The 12,200-nt window shown below is 47.5% G+C and overlaps 3 protein-coding genes across 3 annotated transcripts; all 3 read left to right on the plus strand.

Annotated features, from left to right (window-relative positions):
• HD556DRAFT_1313946 (Alpha/Beta hydrolase protein) lies at nucleotides 1–2,222 on the plus strand (the record flags this gene model as incomplete). The annotated part of the gene is made up of 16 exons (XM_041300863.1): nucleotides 1–124; nucleotides 179–282; nucleotides 334–392; nucleotides 445–499; nucleotides 551–781; nucleotides 828–849; nucleotides 898–969; nucleotides 1,030–1,111; nucleotides 1,167–1,377; nucleotides 1,403–1,422; nucleotides 1,504–1,737; nucleotides 1,789–1,809; nucleotides 1,866–1,873; nucleotides 1,928–2,057; nucleotides 2,106–2,127; nucleotides 2,169–2,222. 16 exons carry the CDS (start codon nucleotides 1–3, stop codon nucleotides 2,220–2,222), a joined length of 1,449 nt encoding a protein of 482 aa, XP_041153363.1.
• Nucleotides 2,223–3,348: 1,126 nt separating this feature from the next.
• On the plus strand, nucleotides 3,349–5,668 carry HD556DRAFT_1450321 (Alpha/Beta hydrolase protein; the record flags this gene model as incomplete). Its single annotated transcript, XM_041307744.1, has 15 exons — nucleotides 3,349–3,535; nucleotides 3,590–3,693; nucleotides 3,746–3,804; nucleotides 3,862–3,916; nucleotides 3,968–4,198; nucleotides 4,245–4,386; nucleotides 4,447–4,528; nucleotides 4,584–4,794; nucleotides 4,848–4,879; nucleotides 4,930–5,160; nucleotides 5,222–5,242; nucleotides 5,299–5,306; nucleotides 5,361–5,490; nucleotides 5,539–5,560; nucleotides 5,618–5,668. The coding sequence occupies 15 exons, from the start codon at nucleotides 3,349–3,351 to the stop codon at nucleotides 5,666–5,668; spliced, it is 1,566 nt and encodes a 521-aa protein (XP_041153364.1).
• Nucleotides 5,669–8,865: 3,197 nt separating this feature from the next.
• HD556DRAFT_1419674 (major facilitator superfamily domain-containing protein) lies at nucleotides 8,866–11,589 on the plus strand. Its single transcript, XM_041304442.1, has 13 exons — nucleotides 8,866–9,002; nucleotides 9,061–9,546; nucleotides 9,602–9,790; nucleotides 9,843–9,936; nucleotides 9,986–10,099; nucleotides 10,147–10,462; nucleotides 10,510–10,517; nucleotides 10,577–10,609; nucleotides 10,665–10,789; nucleotides 10,851–10,939; nucleotides 10,993–11,082; nucleotides 11,132–11,198; nucleotides 11,253–11,589. The coding sequence occupies exons 2-13, from the start codon at nucleotides 9,310–9,312 to the stop codon at nucleotides 11,433–11,435; spliced, it is 1,545 nt and encodes a 514-aa protein (XP_041153365.1). The 5' UTR covers nucleotides 8,866–9,002; nucleotides 9,061–9,309; the 3' UTR covers nucleotides 11,436–11,589.
• Nucleotides 11,590–12,200: the final 611 nt, after the last annotated feature.

Below are 12,200 nucleotides of genomic sequence, written 5' to 3' on the forward strand. Positions count from 1 at the left end.
ATGCACGAGATTGGCGAACACCAACTGGAGGCAGCAAAGCGTTGGCAGACTAGTGGCTCTCAAAGTCGGAGCGTAAAGCACAGTGGTGTTCAGAATATTACATTCACGAACCCAAAGGCCTCAGGTGAATGAAGTGCTACAAGTAGACATCTAATAAGTCTGATCTATCTTCGTCTAGAATTCTATGTCGATGGCACATCCCTTCCTCTCGTTGACTTCGACGTCGGTCCTAGCTGGGCAGGTCTTCTGCCCATCAGCAACAGCCCTAATGAGACTCGTCAGGTGTGTACATCGGTAGCCATGCATGTCCTTTGCTGACATTAAGGACATCAGCTCTATTTCTGGTTTTTTCCTCCCGGCCCCGAAGGGAGTCTTGATGATTTAATCTTTTGGTGCGTTGGTATACACTGACATTTGTGTTGAGATAATATCTGATACCTGAAGGACAAACGGTGGCCCTGGCTGCTCCTCCCTCGAAGGTTTGCTGCAAGAGAATGGGGTAAGCCTCTTTGTTGACGACAAGACTCATTTATAACTGAAATGTTTGAAGCCTTTCAGTTGGTCTTGGGGTCAGGCCAAACCAACGGCGAATCAACAGAGCTGGACCAACCTGTCCTCTGTCCTTTGGGTGGAGCAACCTGTTGGAACGGGATTTTCCCAAGGCATCCCAGACGCGCAAAACGAGGACGATGTTGCTACTCAACTCGTCAGCTTCTTGCAGCAGTTCCTTGAGGTCTTTTCGGAGCTCAAAGGCAAAAAGCTATATCTAACGGGTGAAAGTGTAAGTTCTCAGAGAGTCCTGTAAACGTCGTATTGACTGTATTCAGTATGCTGGAGCATACGTGCCTTGTGAGTCAGAAGTCATTTTCTTTGAACGTGACTTAAAGACCAATGAAGATATCGCCAACTATATCTACGAGAATCCCACTCAATTGGACCTCTCGTTGCAGGGAATATGGATCAGTGATCGTAAGTAACATTTTGACTTGCTCTGTCTCTTCCCAAGTGCTTATACATGAAACTCCTCAGCTTCAATATCGTGGGATGTGGTGCAAGAGGAGATCCCTGCAGTCGACTTCGTGAACAAATACGCTGGTCTCTTTTCTTTCAAGTTTGTTCATTGCACTCGGATCTAATTTGCAGGTCACTCACAGATTGATGTTTAGTCAAACGTACATGGACTACCTCAACGAGAAGGCCGCGACGTGCAATTACACTGGCTACATGGATAAGTACGTCACATACCCTCCAACAGGTCTCCTTCCCCTGCCAAGAGACTCTGTCGAGTTTGCCGAGGGCTGCGATGTCAGGGACGACATTTTCAATAATGCATTGATTATCAACCCCGCTTTCAATATTTTTCGCATCTGGGACACTGTTAGTCGAAATGGATGTTAATAAGTACTATATTAACTTCTTCACGTAAGTATCCGATTTTATGGGATGCCTTAGGTTTCCCGTAGGCCATTCGGTCATTGACTCAATGCAATTCGGCTGACGCAGACTTAGAGGGTCATTCCCACAGACGCAGACTCCGATCTACTTTAATAGAACGGATGTCAAGGAAGCTATCCACGCGCCCGTGAATACCAAATGGATTGAATGCTCTACCAATGTCTTCCCCAACGAAGACAGCAGCTTGCCTCCTGCCTTTACTGTGTTACCGAATGTTATCAAGAAGAGCCAGCGGACCGCCACCGTGCACGGTCTCGCCGACTTCGCTCTCATCGCTGATGGGTATGTCTTCGTTTTTGACCCTTGATCCTGACGCACGGTTTGATGATTTAGAACCAGAATCGCCATTCAAAAGTAAGTGCGTTCTTGACTATAACTGTATTACTTTCATCATTAGGAATCAACTGTAGCATGACGTGTGCGTGACTCGTGATGTTTGACGCACGCTACTAATCACTCATTATATTCTAAGGGAATGGTTTGCAAGGATTCCAGACGCCTATCGCTAATGACAGCTTCATTGTCGATGGTGTGGGTGCCTATGGCACTATGCACTCGGAGCGAGGACTCACTTATTATGAAGTAGCCTTGAGTGGCCATATGTGAGTTCACTGCATTACGCAGGGTCTCATTTCCAATGTCTTCCGTAGGATTCCACAGTTTGCGCCAGTGGTGAGTCGACAATGCTGACGTGCATGTACGTCCTAATGCAGGAACCAATGATTTCAGCCTGCCTTCCAGATTATGCAGTACCTGATGGGCTTTAGGGATACACCTTAGCTAGATACTAGCACTGCGTAAAGACTAAGGCTATGAGCACTTGAAGTGGGTGTGCTTTAGTGAGGTAAGCTGAGGTCGTGTGTGTAAGGACATGAAACAATTAGCATAGCATCAGCAAACTACTACGTAAAAAGTTCAATTCGTTTCATCTCCAAATACAGGAACAACACTGATTGCCGACGCTTGTTGCCAGTTGTTACGATATTCACGGGGGCCAGAGGCCGGCCATTGCTCTAAACTTGTCCTACTGATTAGCATTATATCAGTAAGTGTTCCCATAGGTTTCTCCGTGTCGCTGTTGCTGATGCCGACTGTGTTATGTGATCGTATGGCGTATTGTGTTGTTGATGCTGGACTTGGTTCTGGAACCGGCAGGGAATGTGTTGTCTGTCACTGTCAGCATGGTAGTTCATTGCCGACTTAACATGTTTGACCGGGAGACAGGTCCTTTTTCCGGCCTCGGAACTAATGTACGGAGCCGAAATGAAACTGTTTACTACAAAAATAACGTCAAATGAAACGACTTCGATGTTTTAGAATTGAGCACACCTTGTAACAATGTTGCCGAGCCTGCCGCGAGGGTACACTACCCAGACACTTGCAATACTAAGGCCGGCCAGAATCCCGATATTCACGAACTTGTACATGCGCCATCACTTCACCTAATTGACAGATCGATCTGCCACCGAGCAATGCGGGAAAATCAACGGATACATTCACACTGCGTCTGCAACTCGTGAAAATTTTGAGAAACGAACAACCAGCAGTGACTCGGAGCACTCGCAGGTTGAGCACAGCAACTCATGCATGGGTTGCCCAATATCCCAACTTGACTCGTCTTGAACAACAGCCACCAAGGACGTACACATGTGCTAATCACGATTAATCCAGCCAAATTGATCCGACCCGGGCCACGAATAGCTGCCAGTGCGCGACCGAAGAACACATGGTGCCGCCATGATCATCACTCGATATGCATGTGTACTCAATGATTTAATTGTACGTTCCCACCAGTACTCAGAAATACCCATATCTTAAATAAAAGCCCCATGCACAATACCAGACGACTCCCTATTTCCCCCTCACAAACTCAAGTTCGCTTGTTTGACGGTGATGCGTCTTCTCGCCATATCTGCGGCTCTGCTCGCAGTGGTCGCCGCTAGCGCTCATAAGACCAAGCGCGAGATTGGCGAACACCAACTGGAGGCAGCAAAGCGTTGGCAGACTAGCGGCTCTCAAAGTCGGAGCGTAAAGCGCAGTGGTGTTCAGAATATTACATTCACGAACCCAAAGGCCTCAGGTGAATGAAGTGCTATATGTAGACATCTAATAAGTCTGATTTATCTTCGTCCAGAGTTTTATGTCGATGGCACGTCCCTTCCTCTCGTTGACTTCGACGTCGGTCCTAGCTGGGCAGGTCTTCTACCTATCAGCAACAGCACTAATGAGACTCGTCAGGTGAGTACATGGGTAGCCTATGCACGTCCTTTGCTGACATTAAGAACATCAGCTCTATTTCTGGTTTTTTCCTCCCGGCCCCGAAGGGAGTCTTGATGATCTAATCTTTTGGTGCGTCATCAGAAGTGCTGTGATGTTCGTTGCTGACCAGGCATCTTATACCTGAAGGACAAATGGTGGCCCTGGTTGCTCCTCCCTCGAAGGTTTGCTGCAAGAGAATGGGGTAAGCCTCTTTGTTGACGACAAGACTCATCTATAACTGAAATGTTTGAAGCCTTTCAGTTGGTCTTGGGGTCAGGCCAAACCAACGGCGAATCAACAGAGCTGGACCAACCTGTCCTCCGTCCTTTGGGTTGAGCAACCTGTTGGAACGGGATTTTCCCAGGGCATCCCAGACGCACAGAACGAGGACGATGTTGCTGCTCAACTCGTCGGCTTCTTACAGCAATTCCTTGAGGTCTTTTCGGAGCTCAAAGGCAAAAAGCTGTATCTAACGGGTGAAAGCGTAAGTTCTCAGAGAGTCTGGTAAACGTCGTATTGACTGTATTCAGTATGCTGGAACATACGTGCCTTGTGAGTCAGAAGTCATTTTCTTTGAACGTGACTTAAAGACCAATGAAGATATCGCCAACTATATCTACGAGAATTCCACTCAATTGGACCTCTCGTTGCAGGGAATATGGATCAGTGATCGTAAGTAACATTTTGACTTGCTCTGTCTCTTCCCAAGTGCTTATACATGAAACTCCTCAGCTTCAATATCGTGGGATGTGGTGCAAGAGGAGATCCCTGCAGTCGACTTCGTGAACAAATACGCTGGTCTCTTTTCTTTCAAGTGTGTTCATCTCACTCGGATCTAGTTTGCAGGTCACTCACCGATTGATATTCAGTCAAACGTACATGGACTACCTCAACGAGAAGGCCGCGACGTGCAATTACACTGGCTACATGGATAAGTACGTCACATACCCTCCAACAGGTCTCCTTCCCCTGCCTGGAGACTCTATCGAGTTTGCCGAGGGCTGCGATGTCTGGGACGACATTTTCTATAATGCATTGATTATCAACCCTGCTTTCGATGTCTATCGCATCTGGGATACTGTGAGTCGAAGAGGATTCTAATGAGTACTATATTGACTTCTTCTCCACGCAAGTATCCGATTCTATGGGATGTCTTAGGTTTCCCGTAGGCTATTCAACCACTGACTGAATGCAATCCGGCTGACGAAGACCTAGAGGGTCGTTCCCACAGACGCAGTCTCCGATCTACTTTAACCGAATAGATGTCAAGGAAGCTATCCACGCGCCCGTTGAGACACAGTGGTCGGAATGCTCTAATATCAATGTCTTCCCCAACGGAGACAGCAGCTTGCCTCCTGCCTTCACTGTGTTACCGAATGTTATAGAGAAGAACCAGCGGACCGTCATTGTGCACGGCCTCGCCGACTTCATTCTCATTGCTGATGGGTATGACTTCACTTTCGACCCTTGATCTTCGTATATTCTGACACACGGTCCGATAATTTAGAACCAGAATTGCCATCCAAAAGTAAGTGTGTTCTTGAGTGTGACTGTATCGCTTTCATTGATGGGATTCATCTGTAGCATGACCTGTGCGTGACTCATAATGTTTGATACACGCTACTAATCACTCATTATATTCTAAGGGAATGGTTTGCAAGGATTCCAGACGCCTATCGCTAACGACAGCTTCATTGTCGATGGTGTGGGTGCCTATGGCACAACACACTCGGAGCGGGGACTCACATATTACGAAGTAGCCTTGAGTGGACACATGTGAGTTCGCCGCAATTCACAGAGTCTCGTTTCTGATGTCTCCCGTAGGATTCCGCAGTTTGCGCCAGTGGTAAGTCGGCAATGCTGATGTGCAAGTGCGGCCTAACACAGGAACCGATGATTTTAGGCCGCCTTCCAGATTATGCAGTACTTGATGGGCTTTAGGGACACGCCTTAGATAGATATTTGCTTCGTTTCCATATCATGAAATATCGCAGGCAGAGTCGAGTTGGACGTGCCACCATCTTCCCGGCCCTGAATCAAAGTCCGCGTCTTGTCAAAGAACTCGCGCTGGCGGCGCCCTAGTCCTTGTATTTGTATATATACGTTTGTGGAACAATTCCTGCCGCATCAAGACGCGACTGTATTCATTGAAGGGCTCCAGGCAACGATCTCGAAGGTTTCTGTAGTTGGGAAGGACATGCAGGACCTGCCAGCAGACCGTAAGCGTGGATGACATCCGATTCCATAGCCTATGCCATACAACTCTCATGAGACTGTCCTTATAGGCAAGATGCATCATCCATTGAACGAAAACGGATGCAAAGCCTCCGAGACGGGCGACGGGAGGCAAGAAGTATGCATTGATACTGCTCAAGACTGTTCCTTAGTCTGCCATGGTTTTTCCAGCGCGTCACTTCGCATCAGTGAGTAGTATATGTACGATTTTACCAGAACGATTTCTTTCGGTCATGCCACAATTTACAACGACATCTGCGTCGCTCTTGGGCAAGGTTCGCCGCGATCGGGTGCGCGTCCAAGACAGAATCCCTCTGTCTGCCCTCGGCCCACATCTTCATTTACTGGTTGGTTCTGCGCTTCGAAACAACCCCTTCGCACCATTTGTGCCTTTATAGCATCAAATCTGTACATTGGTAGATTCTTCGGTGAGTTGGATGCGGGCGCAAACGCAAGAGGATAGGATAATACCGCCTACAAAAGTGGGGGGGTTATGCTCTCTGTGGAATCTTGCTGACGAATCTCTGCTCCGGATCGGGAGAGGCTGAAACTAGCCTCCTTGGCTGTGACACTCAAGTGTATCATCGTTGGGTATATATATCGGATGTTCTCTAACACAATATTTAATATGAATGATATTCGGTTGTAAAGCAAACCTGGGACATCATCGAGGTCCTGCCTTGCGAAGGGCCTGTTCACAATTTTGTAAAATGTGACCAGTACTATATACGGTACTGGTCGAACTTGGCTTTTGGACGATTGGTGTGTGTTTAACGTTGTTAGGATCAGAAGGGTTACATCACGTGACTGATATCGACGCGTCGAACAATTTTCATTCATCCGCTTGTCACTCTGCATCGATATATATACTACGGCTACTAAAGTCTGCAAGGCTCAGAACAATCAATGCCTTGGCCCTTGACGTGTGCTTCACGCGGTGGAAACATTGCTCTCTCTCGAGTCATCATAGCGACTCTTCAGTGACGCCAGCAGCACGCATATGACACCTCCTACTTACCTTCGAAACAATTCCATGGTGGTGAATTCAGTCGATAATCGATGATATCAACTGCGACCCCATCACGCTGTCGTACTATATACACACTCAGTCCTTCAGCCCTTCGTGCGCTCTCTTCTCTATCACACTCACAGTGCTTAATTTTATGACTACATCATTGCCGATGTTTGAGCAAAGTATGTGGCTTGCAACTCAGACTCAGAGTTACATGGCATCATACTGACACTCGTGTTTTCGCCACTAGCACTGCTTTCATCTTACCCGCCCGACGACACACGTGGTTCTTGCTCTTTAAGCTAAGCTTGATACTCTCTATTCTTTGGCAACTAACTTTGCCTTGATTTCCAGTGCCATCGAGAGTGAGCTCTCACCGAACGCCACAGGTATGCCTTGTTTTCACCACCTTCTTACCTGTCTCCTAACCGACCTCGAACGCGCCCAGGTTTTGAGGGAAACGTCCAACGTACACCAATGTCCACGATTTAAAGACACCGCGAACATGCCAGAGAATCACACCATTCAGTTACTGACCTTCGCAGACGTTGCTCGCGGCGTGAACAGCACAGTGGATAGAACCTGTGTCCTGAGCCTCTTGAAGCCGCGTTTCTTGACCACATTTGCCGAGGCTCTCTCAGCGGCTTGACTTCTCTCTACCATGTTGCCTCCTCAGTATCTCTCCAGTCGGTTGCACCGGCCCGCACCATGGCTTAGGCAACCCGGCCCACGTCAGCTTAATACTCTCATAGCTTTAGTAAGCTCGGGCGTGAGATAATGAGGTAAATCTTCTGGCCCGCCGCTGACATCGCGCCGTCTTCAGGGGGTGGTATTCAGGTCGGGACCTAGTAGTGGCTTGGGTCCTGGGGCCCGGGGGTTCAACCAATCCGGTTGCAGTGTCAACATTGCATCCGGTTCACCCTTCAGTGCCCGCCGGGTCTGGGCGTGGCATCTCCATGAATAAGTCTGCTTCCCCGGTCACAAGAGGTTCAAAGAGCCGAAGTCATCTGCACGAGTAAGCTCACCTCGATTTGACAAAAACTCTGCCCACGCAAATGCTGCATCCTGGACAAGAGAAGAAAATATTAACGCGATCCACTGGTAGGTTCTAGAAAAAGGCGAGTACCTCCATTTACAGATGTTCCTGGTTGTCCTCGAGACTGTTAGGATGATCTCGAGATACCATACAGTGTCGTTGGGTGAGCTCGTCGCATGGAGTCTCAATGAGTTGGATCTAGCATGCGACAGTTTTTCCTCTGGTGTTCATACGATGACCGGAACAAATATGTTGTACTCCCTGTGACAATGGAAGTGTAGGCACTTGTTGATCATTGTTTTCACTAAATCCCACTCGGAGGTTGAAAAGTTGACAGGTGAAGGACAGGGAGGCACCCTACCATGGGTTTGGTGTGTAGCGGGGAATTAGTGGGAGCGCCGCCTCCACGAGTCTGTTCAATGCTGGACGTCGGACGCTAACAAGTGCCCCCGGTTTGGGTTGAGCAGGGTGGAGGGAGTAGAAGTGTACCATTTTGGCCTGGACGGAGTAGCCTGATGAAGGATCCATGGCGTGCGCGGCGAGATGCTACTAGTATCGGTCTAGTCACTCCTATGCTAGTCTCGATAGAGTACGCACTGAAAGGCAAGAACGTTCGCTTCTATGTACTAGAACCTGAACATCGCTCATTTCTGAAGTCTAATTATAGTTGTGAGTTCCGCCGGTCTCGGAAGCGCAGGATGTCGGCCACCTATATAATTAAACGAGACGGCAATGTCTGTATATGGTAATAGATCACCTGTCGCGGAGTTTGAAGCCACCGGCGGCGTCCAGCGAGCGCAGCGGTCAGAAGGACGCCTATTTGTTTATAAAGTATTGATTTCGAAATTCAAATACGTGGACTAGTTTGGCTGTGTTGTCTTCAGTTTCCAACTTGTATGCAACGACTATCTTTCTTCGTCTGTAAAGGTTTGCCTAGCACGATGCACCTGTTGGTGACAAGCGAAAGGGTCGACGAGACGGGGACAGCGCGCAAGAGGCGCGACGGTAAGCTCATCATTGCAACAATGTCACAAGTTGCAACAACTGAGCTAACTGCGTATAGCTTGCTCCTGGCATGACCACGATGACAGCCGGCGTTATGACGAAATCGTACAATTAGCTTGAGCAATAGAACGGGGATCAGCTTAATGTCCTGATCCGATTACCGCGCTTGTCATCAAAGTATAATTTTACAGCACTGTCACTGTGTAATACCTGCTCAGTCACCCACTACCTATTTAATCAACAGTCTGTTCCGGAACACGTCTTATCTCCCCCTCGTCCAAGCTCTTCTCATCTACAGCGCTGGTCAATGTCGGCCTCTCCTCCACGAACGGTATATATTGAGAACTCCAATACTCGCGTATCAAATCGAGATGATGTAGGCGAACCTCATCTTCCTCAGCTCCACAGCGCCTCCGCGATTAACGACGAAAATCTCGATGATAAAATTCCGGATTACCTTCAACAGTCAGAGGATGAATGGCAAGACGACCCCGTCAACCCCAGAAATTGGTCTCCAGCGAGAAAATGGATAGCCACTACAATCGTCAGTTCTTTCATCAGTATTGGATATCTAATCGTGAGGCCTAATTTTGGCTCAGATTGCACTCTACACTTTTGTGACTCCATTTGCAAGTTCTATCATGGCACCCGGATTGCCAGACGTGGCCATAAAATATGGTATAACCGATCCAACAATCACAGCGTTGACTCTCAGCATCTTCCTTCTGTCACTGGCTATCGGTCCTTTATTTGCTGCACCCTTATCTGAAGTATATGGTCGTGTGTGGGTGCGTCTTTCTCTTTAAGACCGGCGGAACCGTCTGTCTGAATCAGTCCAAGGTCCTCCACTTATCGAACCTCTCCTTCCTCGTGTTTAATCTTGGTTGTGCTTTTGCACCCAACACTTCAGCTTTCCTCGCCTTTCGATTTCTAGGTACGTTATGGAACCACTACTATTACAAGTTCACTTATTCTTTGCAAAGCTGGTTTTGCGGGGAGTGCACCCATCGCATGTGGCGGAGGTGTCGTTAGCGACCTCTTCTCCGAACGCGAACGTGCCTCCGCTATGGCGCTATGCTATGTCGGACCCTTGATAGGTGCGTTTCACTGTCTATTATCTTGACGCAAGTTCATACTTCGCCAGGCCCTGTTGTCGGGCCTGTCATAGGAGGCTTCATCGCAGAGTCGCTCGGCATACAATATGATTTCTATATCGTCGCCGCGATCTGTGGTGTCGCAGCAGTGATCGGCATTGCTTTTTTAAAAGAATCCTATGCACCAGTCATCAGGCTTCGTCGTGACAAAACAGCTACGGATCTCGAAAAGCTACCTGAAGGACATCCCAACCTCACCGCACTCCAGATGAATAAATGGGTTCACTTATGGATCAACCTCAAACGACCCGTCATACTTTTGACCCGGAGTTTTCTATGTTTCATCCTCAGCTTATACGTGGCTCTGTAAGTTTTATTCTATATCATGCAGCTCACTGATACCATCTGTTTAGGATTTATGGTGAGTGCTTTGTATCCTACATCAAGTTATGCTGAATGTGGGCTGAAATCATCTGTCAGGCATCTACTACTTGATGTTTTCTACGTTCCCAAGTAAGATCATATTCGCTCAGTAACACGGAACCGAACATTAAAAACATGCTCCTAGCCCTCTTTTCGGAAGTATACCACTTCAATATCGGAATCGGAGGTCTGACATACATTGGGCTTGGCGTTGGATTCATAAGCGCCGCCATCTTCGGTGCCAAACTTTCCAACAAGATGTACACGCACGTACGTCAAGACTGCCTTTACTTCTGCCGCATTGGTTGGAGTGTATCTTATCATGATGTAGTTGGCTGCAAAAAATGGAGGAATTGGTACGCCAGAGATGCGTATACCCACTCTGATATTTGGTTCGTTGTTCGCCCCAGTGGGACTATTGTGAGATATTCGTACACTCTACTTTTGTTGTTCCAACTCTAACCTACGTTTAGTTGGTATGGCTGGTCTGCACAAGCCCAGATCCACTTTATTATGCCCATCATCGGTACCGCCTTCTTTTCTTTCGGACTAATGACAACTTTGTGGGTGTACCTCGTATCAGACCACCATTCGTAGCTAACCTCTTTGAAGCCTTTCTATTCAACTATACCTCGTAGATACATTTACCTATGCTGCAAGTGCAACCGCAGCAGCTTCTGTGAGTTGCGCCTACCCTAAACCTTGTCGGCACCAGATCTAAACATATCATTAGACGTTACGTTCACTATTTGGTTTCGCATTCCCTCTCTTTGGACAACAAATGTTCGCAGCACTCGATTATGGGCCAGGCAACTCCCTTCTTGCAGGTCTTGCCATCGTCATTGGTATACCATTCCCCATCTGGATATATTACGCTGGAGAACGTATGCGTGCAAATAGCTCTCTTGCTCGTTGATTTTCTCTGTCTTCCTTTGATGTAATTGTATGACCATGATGAGATGACATTGTTCGGCCCGAACAATTTCAGGGACATTGCACATAAAGGAGGATTAAACAAGTTATTGTATGATTTATATTCGGTTGCTGATATGATATGTAGTTGCATGTGAGATGTTGAGTCGAGGCAGCTCCGTGAGAATTTAATTGTTGCCCATGCAGGGTTCTCGGCCAATACCGACGGCACCCTGGATCAGCAGCACTCGTGGAAATGGATCAGCACTCATAATTAATTTCCAATGCGACCGAACTATATATAATAGGACAAGATCAGTCCATTTGACTGTCCGAGCAACCTGCAAGCAGTTAACGTTAATCTCTCAAATTAGAGCTCTAAAAGTTCCTTCAAGTCCCTCCAAGGGAACTTCACATTTCAAGTGGCCATAATTTGAGCTTGAGAAGTAGGGGCCAGTATAATGAGCGCATGCGACGAGTTTCCGAAGTGTTTCAGTCGATCAAACCTATGTAAGTGTTACATATATTTATTGAGTGGTTCTGTGTTTATTGGGTGACTATCCGTAGGCTGAAATAATGCGGAATAAAATAAGATAGAATAAAAGAGACCATATAAGGAAGTCGTGCCGCGATGCCGCTGTTCATTTGCATCGAATTTGCAAAACATTATTTTTTGACCCCCTTACAAACTCTAAATCTGTAAGGGGGGGGGGGGCCCCCCCCCTTACAGATTAATCCGGATTATAAACGACGGATTAAATCCGTTTTG

Source organism: Suillus plorans (assembly GCF_016647745.1).
Source record: "Suillus plorans strain S12 chromosome Unknown HD556scaffold_102, whole genome shotgun sequence".
NCBI lineage: Eukaryota > Fungi > Basidiomycota > Agaricomycetes > Boletales > Suillaceae > Suillus > Suillus plorans.

What these genes read in the sequence shown, in the direction of transcription:
- HD556DRAFT_1419674 (XM_041304442.1), top strand. Translation starts at nt 9,310, where the DNA reads ATGTCGGCCTCTCCTCCACGAACGGTATATATTGAGAACTCCAATACT. An exon ending in TTCGCCCCAGTGGGACTATT is followed by an intron (nt 10,940 to 10,992) that starts GTGAGATATTCG and finishes ACCTACGTTTAG; the next exon opens with TTGGTATGGCTGGTCTGCAC. An exon ending in TTCGGACTAATGACAACTTT is followed by an intron (nt 11,083 to 11,131) that starts GTGGGTGTACCT and finishes ACCTCTTTGAAG; the next exon opens with CCTTTCTATTCAACTATACC.